This window comes from Montipora foliosa, chromosome 9 (genome assembly GCF_036669935.1).
Source record: "Montipora foliosa isolate CH-2021 chromosome 9, ASM3666993v2, whole genome shotgun sequence".
NCBI classification, from domain to species: Eukaryota; Metazoa; Cnidaria; class Anthozoa; order Scleractinia; family Acroporidae; genus Montipora; species Montipora foliosa.
In genome coordinates, this window is record NC_090877.1 from 10,833,928 (window position 1) to 10,850,273 (window position 16,346).

General features: G+C 40.7%; 1 protein-coding gene across 5 annotated transcripts in view; it reads right to left on the bottom strand.

The window, feature by feature from the left end:
* LOC137971133 (allene oxide synthase-lipoxygenase protein-like) overlaps positions 1–10,494 on the bottom strand; it is a 36,330-nt gene extending 25,836 nt beyond the window's left edge. For 2 of the 5 annotated variants that reach the window (XM_068817877.1, XM_068817873.1), the window contains exons 1-4: positions 10,165–10,317; positions 1,870–2,027; positions 534–614; positions 20–88 (exon numbers count right to left, since the gene is read on the bottom strand). In XM_068817877.1, the coding sequence (XP_068673978.1) occupies positions 20–88; positions 534–614; positions 1,870–1,940 (221 nt within the window). In that variant the 5' untranslated portion in view covers positions 1,941–2,027; positions 10,165–10,317. The other 3 variants (XM_068817875.1, XM_068817874.1, XM_068817876.1) reach the window with 3 other exon arrangements.
* Between the last annotated feature and the right edge of the window lie 5,852 nt (positions 10,495–16,346).

Consider the following 16,346-nt stretch of genomic DNA (forward strand, 5'->3'; position numbering starts at 1 on the left):
CTCGAGGAATAGGACTTACATAAATTTCTCCACGTCTGACCACAGACTGTCGAGCTCTTTGCCATCAGTTTCGTGGTCAGCAAATAAACTAGAAATAAATCAAATGTTTTATAAAATGATACACTCAACAAATTGAGTAGAAGTTTGGAGTTCATGTACAACGTGAACATTTCACACTTAGATTTTTAAGTTCTTGCGCTAGCCCTTTGCTATGCAAGCTATACCACTATCACTTGCACCATCAGCATCGCGATTGCTTGCTTCAGTACCACAACTCTAGCCTATCGTCATCATCATCAACCTTATTAGAATCCCAAATATTTCCCAGCCATCAATCAAAAGACTCGACCTTTCATTTATCTTGGACGGAAGGATTTCGAAAGTTACTCCAGTCAAAATAGAATGTCATAGAAATTGCTCTATATACAGAAAACAAAGAACACACAGCCTAAGAAGCCTTCTAATTTTGTCCTCCTTGAAATTAATGAATCAGCTACTTTTCTGGCGTCGAAATCTCGAACAACAGTACTTACAGAACTTTCTTGAAATATTTCTCCACTTCTGGTGGCAAGGTCTCAAGCTCTTTGACAACAGCCTCGCTCTCAGCAGACAAACTATAATAAATTAAATTGTTTTATTAGGGGTACTAGGAACTGATTTGAAGTTTGGAGTATAATTCTTGTAGAACCTGAAGATTTCAACCTAGTTTCACAAGAATATGCCCTTAGAGACTACCTCTTGATTATGCTAAGAGGCTATCATTATCATCTATCATGTTGCTGTTGTGTTAAGTTTTCAACGCATTCAGATCAGCCTTGCAATTATTTCACTTCCCGGTTTTATTTTTGGCTAATTAGATCTTTCACGGATCCTGCATATACTGGTATTCCCACTGAACATTTATATACATGTATGTATATAATTCCTGTTATTGTTCCACCCGACTCGATTAGCTCCGCTACACTCGGGCCGGTGGACAAATTCTAATAGGTTTGCACAATTACATAAAAATAAAGTTGTTGTTGTTGTATACTTACAGCATTTTTCGTTCACGGTACTTTGCAGTTTACTATGCTGACAATATGTTAACCCTATCTCGTGGGGGTAAGGAGGTGGCGGAATCCTGCGGTCCCTGTTTATAACTTCGAAGCCATTTAAGCTACAATAGTAGCACTTGGAGTATGAATTTCACATCCTAGGTTGTTTCCTCTGAGATCCGCGACAAAAGGAGATAACATCATATGACGGGGTACATAATTACGTCATGATTGCCAAATGGCGGCCATCTTGAATCCGTCGTCTTAGATTTCATTTCAAATCAAATATCTTATTATCCCCTCCTCTCGAGTCTTTTCGGGAATAATTTACATCGGTGTGTGGGGAACCTTGCCAAACTGCTTATGGCGCAGTATACGATTAATGAAGTAATGGGTTATGAATGGCTCCTAATGCGAACGTGATTTCCCAAAAAACTTCAATAAGGTGGAAAAATTGAACAGAAGGTAATCAAACTTACAAAGAAACCTAATATGATCTAAAACCATAAAAGTAACTGTAAGAAAAATAAATTTCCTTCATTTAAAAATGAGATTATTTCATCAGTTTTCTGAAAAAAAAAAACTGCAAACAAAATAAAAGTTGGTAGCCATGGTAATCGACCATGTCAGGAAAACTTCTGAAAAAGTCCTGAAGTTGGATGACGTTCGCACATAGGTTAAAAAATTAATTCAAGTTCAAAGTTGTCGCGGGCAGAATCCACGCCCCTATGAGTCTTGGTGGGGTTAGCAGTATTCAATTTTGTATGAAAAACTGAGTTAAAGCTCACTAATAAGGAATAAATAAATAAATAAATAAATAAATAAATCCTACCGGAAATATAAAACTGGTACCAAACCAGCGATTAAGCAGGCTATCACTGCAAACAGAATCTTGTTGTCCATAACTGAAGGTGAAATCTGCTGACTTGCTGCAACCTTTACAATGTCAGGGGATCACGTCTCTCCGCTGTATGCAGTCAGTCCGCGTACCTGTCATTCAGAAAACAGTTCCAAAACTTATGACAAAAAGTTTAAGAGTGCTTTAATTTAACTAATTTGTGCTTTGGTCATCCCGTGAGGAGGAATCTCAGCTATCAGCTAAATTTTTTACCATTTCTAGGCTAACAGTTAAGAAACACATCAACAATTCTCAGCTATCAGTTAATCCCATCCATACCCTCTGTGAAGTACCCGAAAATACAATGAAATTTTTTTCCCATTTTCCTATGTTACTTGTTACTTATTTGTTTTTTATTTTTCTTCAAATTTTGTTGTTTCAAACCAGTCGACTCGCAAGTCCTATGCCTTGTTCCTCGGTTGTCAAAGGTCATAATAAAATACCAAGAGTGAAGACTCAAATTCTCAGGAGCCCATCAAATTGGCAATTCCACAGTAGAATTCAAGGGCAAAGGTTTTTCTTTCATTTCAATCCGCTAGCCGCGCAATCGAAGCCCTGCCAGCGACGTCAGGCGGCTGCTGGTGTTGCAAACGAAACGATCATGAAGCGATCTGATGGGAAACATCCTCGCACACCTTAAACCACAGGCGCCCCAAGCTCGCTGTGAGCATGGCCGACAAAGATTTAAGGATTTCTATGGGAATCCCGATAAAAAGCTTACGAAGGTAATTATATGAAAGAATTCTCAATTAAAAAGCCTAACCTTATTGCCATTGTGGGTAGCTTCCTTCCTGTGTGGTTATTTCCCAGATCCGACGCGATTTGAGCCATTTCTCAATTTCGTGGTTGTCAACGGTTATAATAAAATCCCAAGGCTGGAGACTAAATTCTTAAGTGCCACCAATTTGAGTCAAATATTCCTGGATAAAATGTTCCCACGGTCACAATTCCGCATCACAATCAATTGATAAAGATTGAACTTTCATTTCAACCCACCATCAGCGCAGCGCAAAAGCAGTCCTGTGAGCGATCTCAGACGGTAATATTGCAGCAAAACAGCTTTCCAAAGATACGCCGCAGTCCACACCAAAGTGGCCACGCCTTCGACCGTTGATAACAAAGTGAGCCTTACCGGGGTGGCAGACCGTAGTTTGTTAACCGCAAATTTCTTTATACCCCTGGGTCTCCCGACATGACTGCATTGACTCAAGCGTCCAATCACAGTCACGCCTCCTTCGTGTTGACAAACCTCAAAACTGACATTCTCGAAGTCGGAAGGCGTTGAAAGATGGGAGTATGAAAGCCGTAGCGAACAAACTTTTGCGCATTCATTAGTTTTGGGGGAGCTTTAATAGGACTTTGTACGTAGTAGGCTGTTTGCGATCGTAACTGTATTTATCAAGCTTTCAAGGTATAACATTACTTACGCAAATAAAATTTTTACCTGTAGTTTGTCAACCGCAATTTTTATTTATCGGGATTCCCATACAAATCATTATATTTTTGTCGGCCATGCGACAGTCGGCGACAGTTTAAGTTCTGTTTGACAACGAGTCTTTGTTTATCTTTGTTTGTCATCCCTGACGATACCAATCCGAACTCAGTGGTCGTCATGTTATGTTCAAAGTGTGCGAGGATGTTTTCCTTCGCTTTATCGCTTCGTTTGGAACACTAACAGCCGCCTAAATCCGTAAGCCAGTTTGCAACCCGCCTTCGCCAGCTAGTAGCTCTATGTGACTTTCCGGCCAAAGGTATTGACGATTTTATCCTCGATCACATCATTGGCAATTGTGCTTCTCAGAAATTACGTACGAAACTTCTCGCTGAAGTAGATAACTCTTGCCCGTACGCTGCTACTATTACACGCGATGGAAGCTTCTGAGAGACAATCACGCCAGATATCAAACGATAATAATTACTCCAGCGTTTATTCAGTTAAGCAAACGAGTCACGGGCAGTCCAGAGGTAGAAACAGACAGACCCACAAACCTCGGCCGCAGAGAAACTTCTTGCAAAGTATCCCGGCCTCAGCGATGGAATCGGTTGTCTGAAAAACACTCAGAGCACCTGACCTGCACCTATGGACATCCCGAGGTAGTCAAAAGGGACAGTGGTCCGCCATTTAACAGTCAGGCATGGAAAGGTTTTCCCAAGACCTGCGGCGTTAGACATCGCATGCAAGATAACACCCTTCTGGCCCAAGGCCAACGGACCGGTTGAAACCTGATGAAGGCAAATCCAAGGGCAAAGCTGGATCTACGCCATGCATCAGTTCCTGCGAACATACCGCTGTATTCCTCATACCACCACTGGTTTGACTTTACATTGTCTCTTGTTTGGTCGCGATCAGCGGACGAAGATATCGGAAGTCTGAGTCTTCCACTCATCCTGATGATAGTACCGTGCGTAAGCGTGATGCCGAAGCTAAAAAGATCATGAAACGGCAGCACGCGGAGGCAACCCCATTGACAAAGGAGACTCTGTTCTCGAGAAACAACCCCGGTTAACTAAGCTGTCGACTCCGTATGACCCGACTCCCCTCGTGGTCACAGAACAGGAAGGGACTATGGTCACCGCCCAACGGGGAGATGGATCCAAGGTAATACGAAATGTTTCCATGTTCTATAGCATTCTGCAGACGCCGATTCGAGATGTCGACACTCCCAACATCGGCCGTAACGATACCCTACCCGTCACGATCGAGACGTCCTCATCAAACGGAAGAGAAGAGAAGATCGCGATCGCATCCCATGGCACCCGCGCGGCTCAGTACTTCCAGACCCAACCGAACGATCCGTCCACCAAGTGGATTAATCGAGAAAATATGAACTGTTTTTAGATTTGTTACTGAGTACTTAGCGAGCTGTTATGAGAACATTCGAGCTAGAATGTTTATCACGGACTGTTAAGATTTGTTTCAGAAGGTATCAAAATTTGAACTTTGTTAGTGTCATGTTCGGTCTTATCTTTTTTAGTCGGCCAGTCACGGTATCTAAGAAAAGGAGGGATGTAGTAACGCATGCATTGTGTGATACACGTAATGACCCCATCATGCTTCAGGGGCATAAGTAGTTTTACGGAACGAACGTGGAGAACCTAACTCATCTGTTGCGTTGGGTAGTTTTCTCAGTCCTTCAATAAAGATATTTCAATGGAAAGCTAAATGCGTTGAATATAACGTAGCTCGTACCCTCTATCGTCAATTGACCTGTTGTTTTTATCTGTTTTTTTTTTCAGTTTAATATGTATATATTTTTTTATCTTATTGGGTCCACTATATTCGGTTGATCTGCTGTGGTCTCCCTGTCTAAACGTCAGTTAATATTAGCAGTGTAGGCACTGTGGATGGGCATCCCTTCAAACAATCCCCAAACAGTGTAGAATCTTCGCAATACAACTGTTTAAGATGCAATCGTGACAAGAAGTACTCTAAAAAACCCTGTACCCTGAAAAAAAAAACCCAAAATGATTCCCTCCGCAATCATGTCACCTTCAGTGACTCACCCAACTGAGTCGTACGTCCACTTCGGCACTATGCGAGGTTTTGTACTAGTGTATCTAATAGATAGTAATGCTGCGGTACATTTTGTTGATGGGACTTCTTTTAGTTTGTTGAGGGAAATGAAAGTATCGTCAATGTGCCGGAATTTAACCCGGACCACCCCCTTTCCATACCGTGATGAAGTGGAGAAAATGTAAAGGGAAAGAAAATAAAGCCAACAACAACAAGACAAGTGGTCGACCGCAGTCGAAGGCAACCCGAAGGCTCCTTTTACAATGCTTCTACCATAACTTGCGGCATCTGCCGCAACTCATGGCAGGGGTGGGCGCAAGTCCTATCCCGTTGAATACACAACTTGTCCCCAGTAGTACTGGTACTCATTTTACCCACCACGAATGGATGGAAAGCTGAGTGAACTTTTGGAGCGTACGGCAATGGTTATCACTAGATGGTCACCCATCCGGTAACTAACCCAGCCCAACGGGGCTTAACATTGGGCGCCATTCGGGGAACAATGCCAGCCCATTGAGCCAACCGTATGCCCCAAAAATAAAGCCACTCATCTGAAATTCGTGCACGATGTAAAATGAGAAATCAAGACAATTCAAACTCTCTTTGTACCAGATCACGGTAATCAAAAGATCCTTCAGATGTCTAAATTGTATGCAGAAAAAAGCGAAATTCTTATACCTAAGGTCTGTCCTGGTACTCATCAACAAATGTCTGAAGAACCACACAGTATGTTGCCCAGCTTCCGGACAAAACGAATTTTATTTGCGGCAATTTTCGTTACCCTGAGAATTCCGAAAGATTAACGAACATTTCAGCCGCCAATTGATGGTTTGGGCGTGCTTTTTGGTCGTGAAACTGCACAATTTAGAGAAATTTCATCAATTTGAGCAAGATTTAAACTGCAAACAGTTAGTAATTTACGCTTTTCACCGCACACCAAAGATATCGCATGAAAGCAAATGCCTCGTTTCAACTTAAGGACGGTGCCTACTAATTCAAAGGTATTTTTGCGCGGGAAAAGCAGATCTTAACAAGTTTCATTGAAATCCAAAAAGAAAATTGGGGGTAACCACGCGTTTTTTGAAGATAATTAATCAACAGTATTTGTAAAAGGTTTTAAAATACAAAGCAATGTATGGCGTTCTTTTCTAATTTGAAGCTTAATTATCTCTGAAAAATGCGTCATAAGCCCCAGTTTTCTTTTTGGAGACCAAGAGCACTTGCTAAGTTCTGCTTTGTCCGCATAGTTTTGAACCGTTCTAAAATATCCTTGTATCAATAAGCACCGCCCATAGGAAATCCGAGTATCTCGAGATGCGCAGGACGTATGCGCAATAACAATAGTAGGCACTGTTCTTAAAAATACCAAAAATAAAGATCATTTTTTAAGGGACTTAAAAAAAAGATGAATGTGATTAGGAAAGCTGTCGTCGCTGTCACGTTCTAGAGTTGCGTTGTTCTGGAATTTCAAGAGTTAAACTCTTAGCGGCGATTTAACCCTGCTCTGCCAGTTTCCGGTCACTAAATGGTCTTTTTGCCCCAAACCTATTTATTACGATTGCAGAGACCCGTGAAGTTTAAAATGTAGCGCTTGAAAACTTTATGTCGTGCTATTTGATGATTTGTGATATATTTGTTGAGATATATTTGTTGATTCACGAACAGCACTTACTAAAATGTACATCCCCCTTCAGTTACTTTGAGTTTTTCCAACCCCTCAACTCTGAGAAACCACTTTCCTTAAGTCACCCAGAGAACGGTCACTAAGCTTCTTCGTTTTCACAAAACGTTAAAATATCTAGCCTGCAAGCAGGCTCTTTTGTTAAGTGACGTGCGAGCGGCGAAGCCGCGAGAGGATTGGGGCGGAAAAAGTGACGATTTTTTTCCTCGGCATCACAGACAGACCTCTTTCAAAATGGCGGCCTGATAAAATAATCTTTTGTTTTAATGCTAATAAGCCTTTCTAGCCTCGCTCCGAAGAGCAAATTTGACAAGAATTTTTGTTTCAAAATGAGGGCAGTAGGCCTAACTAACATAAATACAAAAGAATGTAAAGGAGGTCGCCATTTATGAAAATGGTCTATTTTTCTTTTAGTAAATTTTCAGCTCCGACTATTGCATTTCTAACTTTTTGATTTGCTTAAAAACTCCGACTATGAGCCAATAGTCGAAGTTTTACGTCATATGGAGAATAGTGCACCAAGATGCTCTTTCCGGACGCTTTGTAAAATTGTGGAAATAAAAATCGGCGGCAAAACCCGGTTTGAGAATTTACTAAAACAATTATTCCATTCGCCCTTGTTGGATATGAAGTGATTATAACCAACTCGCGCTACGCGCTTGTTGGTTATTTTATCACTTCATATCCAGCTCGGGCTCATGAAATAATTGTTATATATACACAACAAGTGATTATACAAAATCGCGCTAGCTCATTGGCTCGCTATCTCGGATTATCAGCCGATAATCACCTTGACGGACAAAGCGGCTGCCACTAGTAGTCGTTTTGCCACTGTAAGTGAAGATGATTTCGCGATGAAATGTTTTTTTTTCTCTTTTTTGAAATAATCACCTGTGTATTTATACTAAAACAATTATTCGCCTCAGGTTCAGTGATTATCGGTGAATATTGACCTCGACTTCATCTCGGTGAATATACTGTTACGAAAAATGGCATTATTTCAATTATACTTGAACACGTCTGTCAAGCAGTGTACTTTTTAAAGGTAAGTAAAGTAAATGGACAATCTTTAAACGAATCTTAGAAATTTAGCGTGTACTGAAGAGAAGTTGTAGAGAATGCAATGTAAAGTGGCCGGAAACTGGGCAACATACTGTAATGCTACGGCCTGAATCACAGCACGTTTGAAAATAAAGCGCTTTGAGGTTTCATCGTAGTTTTTTCAGTAATCATTCCGGCTAGGAGTTTGACTAACGACGATTTCATCACAGTTCTTCTAATGATTCTGGAATTCGAAGGAGGCGTAACTACGCCAAACGATGACAGTTCCGATGTCAGAATTGTCTGCAAAAAAAGTACACATTTGACTTAGCCTGATTCTCAGACGGTCCAGGTCGCTCGTAAGTGCGTGACTCGAGCGACCTGGACCGTCTGAGAATCAGGCTACATGTGACTGGAATGAAAACGACGGATGTGAAAGTCATGCACGACCCAAAATGAGAAAGCAGAACAACACCACTCTCCTTTATCATCGAAAGCAAGAAGACTCACGACGGTTCGTTATTTATTTACGTTTTCGTGGCGCTGTGTATTCTGGTTAAATGCAATGCATTCTGGTCAAAAACGGGGGAATCCGAGAATTTTTCGAAGCTTACATACTCAATCCAGATTATGTTGCTGCTCGCTCGCTCCCCAGGTTCGCAGCAATAAAATCTGGTGGACAAAGGGGTTCTTTTGGCCATTGCGTTAATTTATCTCAACCTATAGAGGAACTAGCTTCTCCATGTACCTGTTATACTGAGTTATTCGGTCAGAGTAAATTTAAAATTAGAAAATTCACGTCGCGAGTCAAGTTCGAGTCAGGATCCAACTTTAGATTTTCGAATTTTTCATTTTTTTTTTTTTATGTCTTCTGGTTGTTTTTCTCGTTTACAAAATGACGTCCAGCAGTAAACAGAAAGATCAACTATCTGGTTTGAAACAATTTTCATTAACGATCGCTAGGCTAGCAAGGGAAATGAACTCTTATCGCTAGCCGGTGACACTAGAGCCATTATCGCTGTGATTCGCTGCTCCTTTAGGAAGATACACGACGTCCCTCAGTGTTCATAAATGTTCCTAGAAGACTAAGACCTCCGTTTGCACACATCTGAAGCCTGAGAGATCGCATATTTTGCGATTATGTCCACAAAGAACCGGATGCATGTAAATTCCACGGAAAACGGAATCCTAACTGTTAATTAATGGTCGTATTCCGGATATGCGTGGGCTTCACATGTACATAGTATAGTGAAAAGGTTCCTTTGACTTAAAATTTGTTCACACTTAAGTTAACAATTCCTGTTTTACATCCAGCAAGATTTACTCCTCGGTCAGAGACTCAATTGATCCAACTAATCGTAAGGCAGATGGAAGGTTGTGTCCTTCTTAATTGCCATACCGAAAAAACAGTTCATCTAGTAACCATGCAGAGACATTTGAAAAGAATAAAATATTATAGTATTTAGAGTTCTTTAGACCATGTCGCAATAGTGCTCCAACGTTGTTGGAAGATCCACGATTCAGTTCCGAACATGATAAAATGAATGATCATGACTGCGTTTGGCTAGATGCAGATGTCTGAGAACTTTACCAAAAAATTGCCAAAACATTCGAGTCTAAAAAACCCCAGAGAATACGAACAACACGTTTTGTGGGTCTAAATCAGTATGATTTGCGAGTGATGCTCGGCTTTTGCTCGTTAATAGTCCAATATCTGTCGCAAAGGAGCGGTTCAGGGTTTCGCAGCATTTGCAACCAACAATCTTCAATCATAATTTACACTGAAAGCCACCGTTCTTGGTATAGTTTATTGTGGGCATTTGGAAGAGGTTCCAAACCCTCATCCCAGTTGGAATTTGGTCGTGCTCACGGTAATTATAAAAGGTAGTCATGAAGCAAAACTCGATAACATTAGGCACAATTAAATCAGCTGAAAGTTATGAGAAAGGACCTTAAACACTTCTTCTTAACATATATCCTTCTAAATACTTACCCTGCCGCTCAGCTTTTGCTTGTTTCCTGCTCTACAATTTGCCTAACGAGCTCACAGCTCAAACTTAAAGCTACTTAAAAGGCGAAACTGGCAAATTGTTACCAGTGGACGTCAAACTGAAGTTAATACTGATGACAATCGCACTTGAACATCTTGCTACTTACGCAAGGCCTTTAAAACTTCCTCCACGTACCTTCTTTGTGTTGATTGGTTGCTCAACGTTTTTTGCTCACGAACGCAAAGAAAGAACTTTGTAAAATAAATAATCACAAGAAAAATAACTTTCCAGACAATCCAATCAAATTAGGCCCAGGCTTGAATTTGATTTTATGTGACATGCGTACTGTGAGAACTTGGAATTTATTAGTGTGGAAGTTTACCCCGGAAGTCACGTTTAGCCAGCGCGGTATCCCAATATTACAGCGTCCTTGTCCTTGCTACGTATTTGACAGGTATCTCCACGATTCAATAAAGTAATTAGCTACTCAAATTACTGTTACACATGAAACGTTAAAAGCAGTCAGGAAGTATGAGAAGAATCTCACCCGCTTAAACAAGGTATCATTCGATATTAACTTCGAATTCCTTCACAAATGCAATCTTTCATATTTACTCTAAGGTCAAGTTCAAGTTATTAAGTAGACTAAGCAGTAAGCACTGCTGCAGTCAGCTACAGCTATTCGAGGCGAGCAGTGACGTATGACAAATCGCAACAATTCAACCTTACACATGAAAAAGCAACTTACAATAACTAACAGGTAAAACAAGAGAAACTAAAATACAATGACAAAACTAAGACTAATTGTTTACAATTAAAGAAACGAGATTTACTGAGCCTCTGATAGGATGGGGAAAAAATTAAAGATTATGCTGAAATTTTTGGCCATATTATGCGTAAACATACGTTGATTATGCGGAAATTAAACCGGATTATGCGGAAATTTAAACAATTTATAGACCTAATACTTAGGCCCGTCCAATGTATTTACCTGCTTATGGTAAATCAGGACTCGAAATTGCGATCAATACAGTCGCATTTTTACGACTGAATTTTTTCCCTTTGCGATTAAGATATCTAGACGAGTCGCCAATTTGCGACCAGCTTTCACCGTTAAAATAAAAGGGTTAGTAATCGGCATTTTACCGAACCTTTTGCTAAAAAGGGATGCTCGTCGTCTCGCTTAGGGGTGTAAATTTCGGATTTTGGTCGGATTTTGGTCTCGCTTAGGGGGTTCTGGGCAAAACGCCATCATATGTAGCCGTGAGGGTCTCCTCTAGGGTTGCACGCGAAGAAATATAGAAGTATAAATTTACTTTAGGGGTCAAAAAAGCCTGGGCCACGCGGCCGCGTGGGCAAGGGGAGCGTTGCGTGACTCCGGCCCGAGCGGCTGCGAAGGAGACTAGGCCACGCCTAGATTGGTCTCCTTTAGGGGGTTAATTTAAATTTTCTGACGAGCATCCCTCCCCTTTTTATATGGGAGTCCCTCCCCTCGGGTATTGCAAATAAGCAAGCACATCCTTCTGCATCCTTCTGTTTGTGAGTATTAAGCGTTCGGAAGGTGCAGACGTTACATGACGAGCTTCAGTTGATAGAAGGAAAAAAAACACCATTCGGAAACATTGCGCTGAAAACTTTTGAAGTTATGGCGGCACTTTCTATAAAAATATTTTGTCTAATAAACGATATCTACTGGTGCTTTTCGATCCACCGGCATCCCTTGGGCCTGCCAATAACCACTCTACATCCCTACATATTCTCCAGTTTCTTTCTTTTGGCCACAATATCCGATTCCTTATGAAGATGGGCAAACGTGCTGGACGTCCACCGCAGGATTATTACTGGTGAGAGCCTAGAAACTGCCATATTTCTCGTGACCGGATATTCTGCGATAGAAAACCTGACGTTCTCGGCATCTATCAAGCCGAGTGATAGTTGCCAAGAAAATCCACAGCCGATTTCAAGCCTCTATTTATGGTACAGTGGCAAGGTCACTTCCGCAGCAAGAATAGGTAGGAGCCAAAAGCTCACCTACCATCTGAGCTGATAGAAGTGGATCCGAGTCGTGTTTGAAAAAGGAATGAAAGTTCCACTTCAGCACGAGGAATCGCTCGAGATTCGCCATGAAGTGGTCCGTTTCCTGTTCCCGAACCAACCAGCACAGATCCAGCAGACACCAACGGACATCAATGACCAAGACTAGAAAGATGCTGGCCTATCCTCGTTTGTGGAAAGGATTATCAACGCAAATCGAAGGCAATGTTTGATCGTGCAACTGAATTTCCGATTATTACTGTCTGCTGCAGCAGAATCCCACCAAGACAAGAGAAAGTAATTTGATTGCATATCTTCGGAAACTGAAAAAGGAAAAGATCATAAACGACATCACTAACCAGCAGAACTTACCATGTGGCTATACTCATGGCGTACTTTACGGCCTTCCCAAGGTTCACAAGCAGGATTCAGTGCCCTTTTCGTGCCATCGTCTCTTCGATTAACACGTACAATTACAATCTGACCTCTTATCTCGTTCGTATTCTTCAACCCATCTCATCTAACAATTTCACCATCAAAGATTCCTTCATTTTCGTAGATTGGGCCAAGACCTATAGTCATAACCAGGAGGTGATGTGTTCTTTTGATGTCTCTTCCCTGTTTACAAACGTTACCCTGGATGAAACCATTCAGATTTGCCTTGAAAAACTGTATGCTCAGTTCCTGACCCACCAAGATTGTCTCGACATGTTCTAAAGATTTTACTTGAATTTGCCACTGATAAAGAGGAGCCATGATTTCGTCTTCGATGATCAATCCCGGGTGATCAATACTACGACCAGATCGACGGTGTGGCAATGGGCTCGCCTTTAGGCCTAGTGTGGTTGCAAACATTTCCATGCGCCATTTTGAAGAGAAATGGATCACTCAGTACAGCGCCCGCCCGACCATTTGCTTCAGATACGTTAATGATGTCTTCACTTTATTTAAAACCAAGGACTCCGCCAACCAATTTTTACAAATTTAAAATAATTGTCATAATAACATCAACTTCACAATTGACTTTGAGGAAAATAGCCAAATCCCTTTCCTCGATATTCTTCTTAACGTAATCAACGTAATTTCTCTACATCTATTTTATCGTAAGAGAACTTTTACGGGTTAGGCTTCGCGACTAGGGCAATTTTGTAAAAACTTTGAAAATACGCGTGAAATTATTAAATCCTTAATTTTTCTCGGGCCCATGCGATTACATTTACGTGTTACCTCACAAATTACTCAAATTACGTACTGTTATATATTTTAAAAATTTTAGCTAACGGGTGAGTTCTGAAGATGTAAGTTGGAATGGAAATGGAAATTGGAATGTTTACCCCCGGAACACCTTAAGTGCGCTCAGGAGCTTGTTCAACATGTGTCCGTGCATTCCGGATCGAATAGTCCATTTTACAGTTGTGTGCTTAGTTACCTGGCTTTTGAATGAAAGTGAGGCTGGAGTTGACCTTTTTTTGATACAAACCTCACGTGCCTTTCTTACGTAAATTCTTACTAACTAGCATGACAACAATATCATTAACATAACAAAAGGAGGAAGGTCCGTATCATAACAAGGTCAACACCAGCCTCACTTTCAGGCTGGTGGCCAGGTAACTAAGCACACAACTGTAAAGAGTCTAAAGAGGTCTATTGGAATTTGTTGAGACATAGGAAACGTCAACTCACTAAAAATTATTATTTATTTCAACCTCGTTCCCAGGGTCTCTCTCAATTATGCGCTTAATTGTTTAGTCTCATGTTTGTCACCGCAGTTTGCGTTCTATTTCTTATCAAGCTTCGTTGGCCAAAGGCGAAACGTGTCTTCTAGCTGTGATTGCTAAGATGATTCGGGGCCGAATTAAAACGTTCCGTATCCTTCCTCAGAATTGTACATGCATTTAAAAAGGCTTTGCCATGCCGAAAAATCATTTCGTCTAATGATCAGAGGCACTGCTTACCGAAATTTTTTTCACTATAGAGTTTTCGTGATTTATTCTGGTGGTGTTATACTATTTATGGTTCTTTTGATCCGGCGTGTCGTATGACCATGAAATAGTAAGGCATTTGAACTCTTAAAGGAGCCGGAAACGAGGAATATTAATACGCCAAACTGGCTCAGTGATGCGAGGACACCACGTTATTAACAAATCATAGTACATAATTGTATGACAATGATATAAGGCTATCTGTCAATATACAATACTGATTTATTCATAAGAGCATGCATGTCACAACAAGCCAGTTTGACGTATTCTTCGTTTCCGCCTTTAAGAGATAGAATAATCTTACCATTTCCTGATAACGGTTTACGACACGTAGGATCAAAAGAACTACAAATAGTATAATATTTCATGCTTTGAATGTTTTTTTTTTTTTTGCAGTAAATGAAATGATTTTTCGGTATGGCAAATTCTAAGGACAATTGTAAAGAAGGACACAACCCTCTATCTTCTTTTGAGTCACTTGATAAACAGGAAGTGTTAACCCAAGAGTGAAAAAAACTTTTAAAATCAAACGCTTGGTTTTCAGATGAATACTCTTTAACTTTTGTAATTATTCCAAACACGTTTGTAAGAGAGCTGTCCATCCAAGAGAAAAGGTGCGAAAAAATGACGTTGAATCAGTGAGGTACCAATCAAATCAATGCAGCAAGTAAAAGATCTTAAAGACTGTGCTTTGTAAAGTTGACAAGGTCTCAATTATATTTCCAAAGTAATAAATTCACTTAAAACCAATTTCCTGTCAAACATCAGAAACGACTAGCCATTCTCTCTTTCTTTTCTTATTTCAAACCTTTCCTGTGCGCTTGTCAGTCGGCAAGTCACGTCGGAGTAGAGCAGCAAACAAGCATAAGCTCAACAGGCTAATTGTTTGCTCAATTAAAAATAGTTAAGAAACAAGCTGTTCAAGGTCGATTCTCATAACTTTCAGTCGATTTGTATTCAAATGCTATTAAATTGAACTTGATGACCATCTTTTACAATGGAATCTAATATTGTTGAAGTTGCAACGAAAATTCCCTGCTATAGCAGAGGTCCCTTTTCTTTTGCGTTCGCTGGGCTGTCAAGTACGGGAAAAGAAACCTCTGCCACGGGTCGAAACTCACTGTGCTGAGCACGCGTGGTGGTTATTTAGCGACCGAATTCTCACGTGATACTTCATGTTGTGTGGGCTCACTTAACAAAAGCGGAATTACTATAAAGGATACGGGTGCGCGGGACTCAGCGTGCTCAAGTCACAGACAGCAAACGTATCATGAGGCATGCAGTTTGAAGTAACCGCCGTTCACAACCGTGGATGGTCGTAGGTGGATCAAAGTAAGTTTCGACCCATTTCGCGTAAACTCCACCCAGCGAACGCAAAAAGGAAAGAGCACGGAATTACGAAAAATGCACAATAACTGAACAAAAATTCATCAAACGCTTAAAAGAGCTTTCACTTTAACAACAAGGAGGGATTACGTTTTTGCAAACGTTGGCCGTGTAGCACTTATATTTGAACAGACTTAACTGATTAGAGTGTGTAATGTGAAGTGCTAGTTTCTACCCCAGATGAACCATGTGAGCGTTAGCCCTACTAATGGCAGCTAATGGAAATGGGCCCACACAAGGTCAGAGAAAAACTCTGACCAGGGTGGGAATTGAACCCACCACCTTCGAGTTAGATCACCGCTGCTCTACCGACTGATCTGCAAGGTCAGACGGGAGCAGGCCGTAAGCCTTTTTCGATATTTTAAAATTCAGCTTGAAAGAGAAGTTTAGAGGACAAAGACAAAGGAAAGTGGATGATACGCAAAATTCTTTTTCCACGTTCACTCTAACGTGTTTCTATTGTTTTTGTCCTCACTGCCTCACTATCAAGATGAATATTTGATATTTCGAAAACAACACTTATTCAGTATAATAAAACGAAAGTTCGTAGCTAACTGTTTTTGATATATCAATAGGCCATTTCCGATTTCATGTCTGCCTCCTCTTCAAAGCGAGTCTAAGTGCAAAGGTTTTGTTATGAAAATTAGTTTTCATTCATATGTAAAGTAGAACTAATTACCATCACAAAAACTTCGCACTTGAACTCGCTTTGAAGAGGAGACATACGTGAACTCGGAAATGGCCTATTAAGGAAATATTCCACGGGAATTCAGAATCTCGAG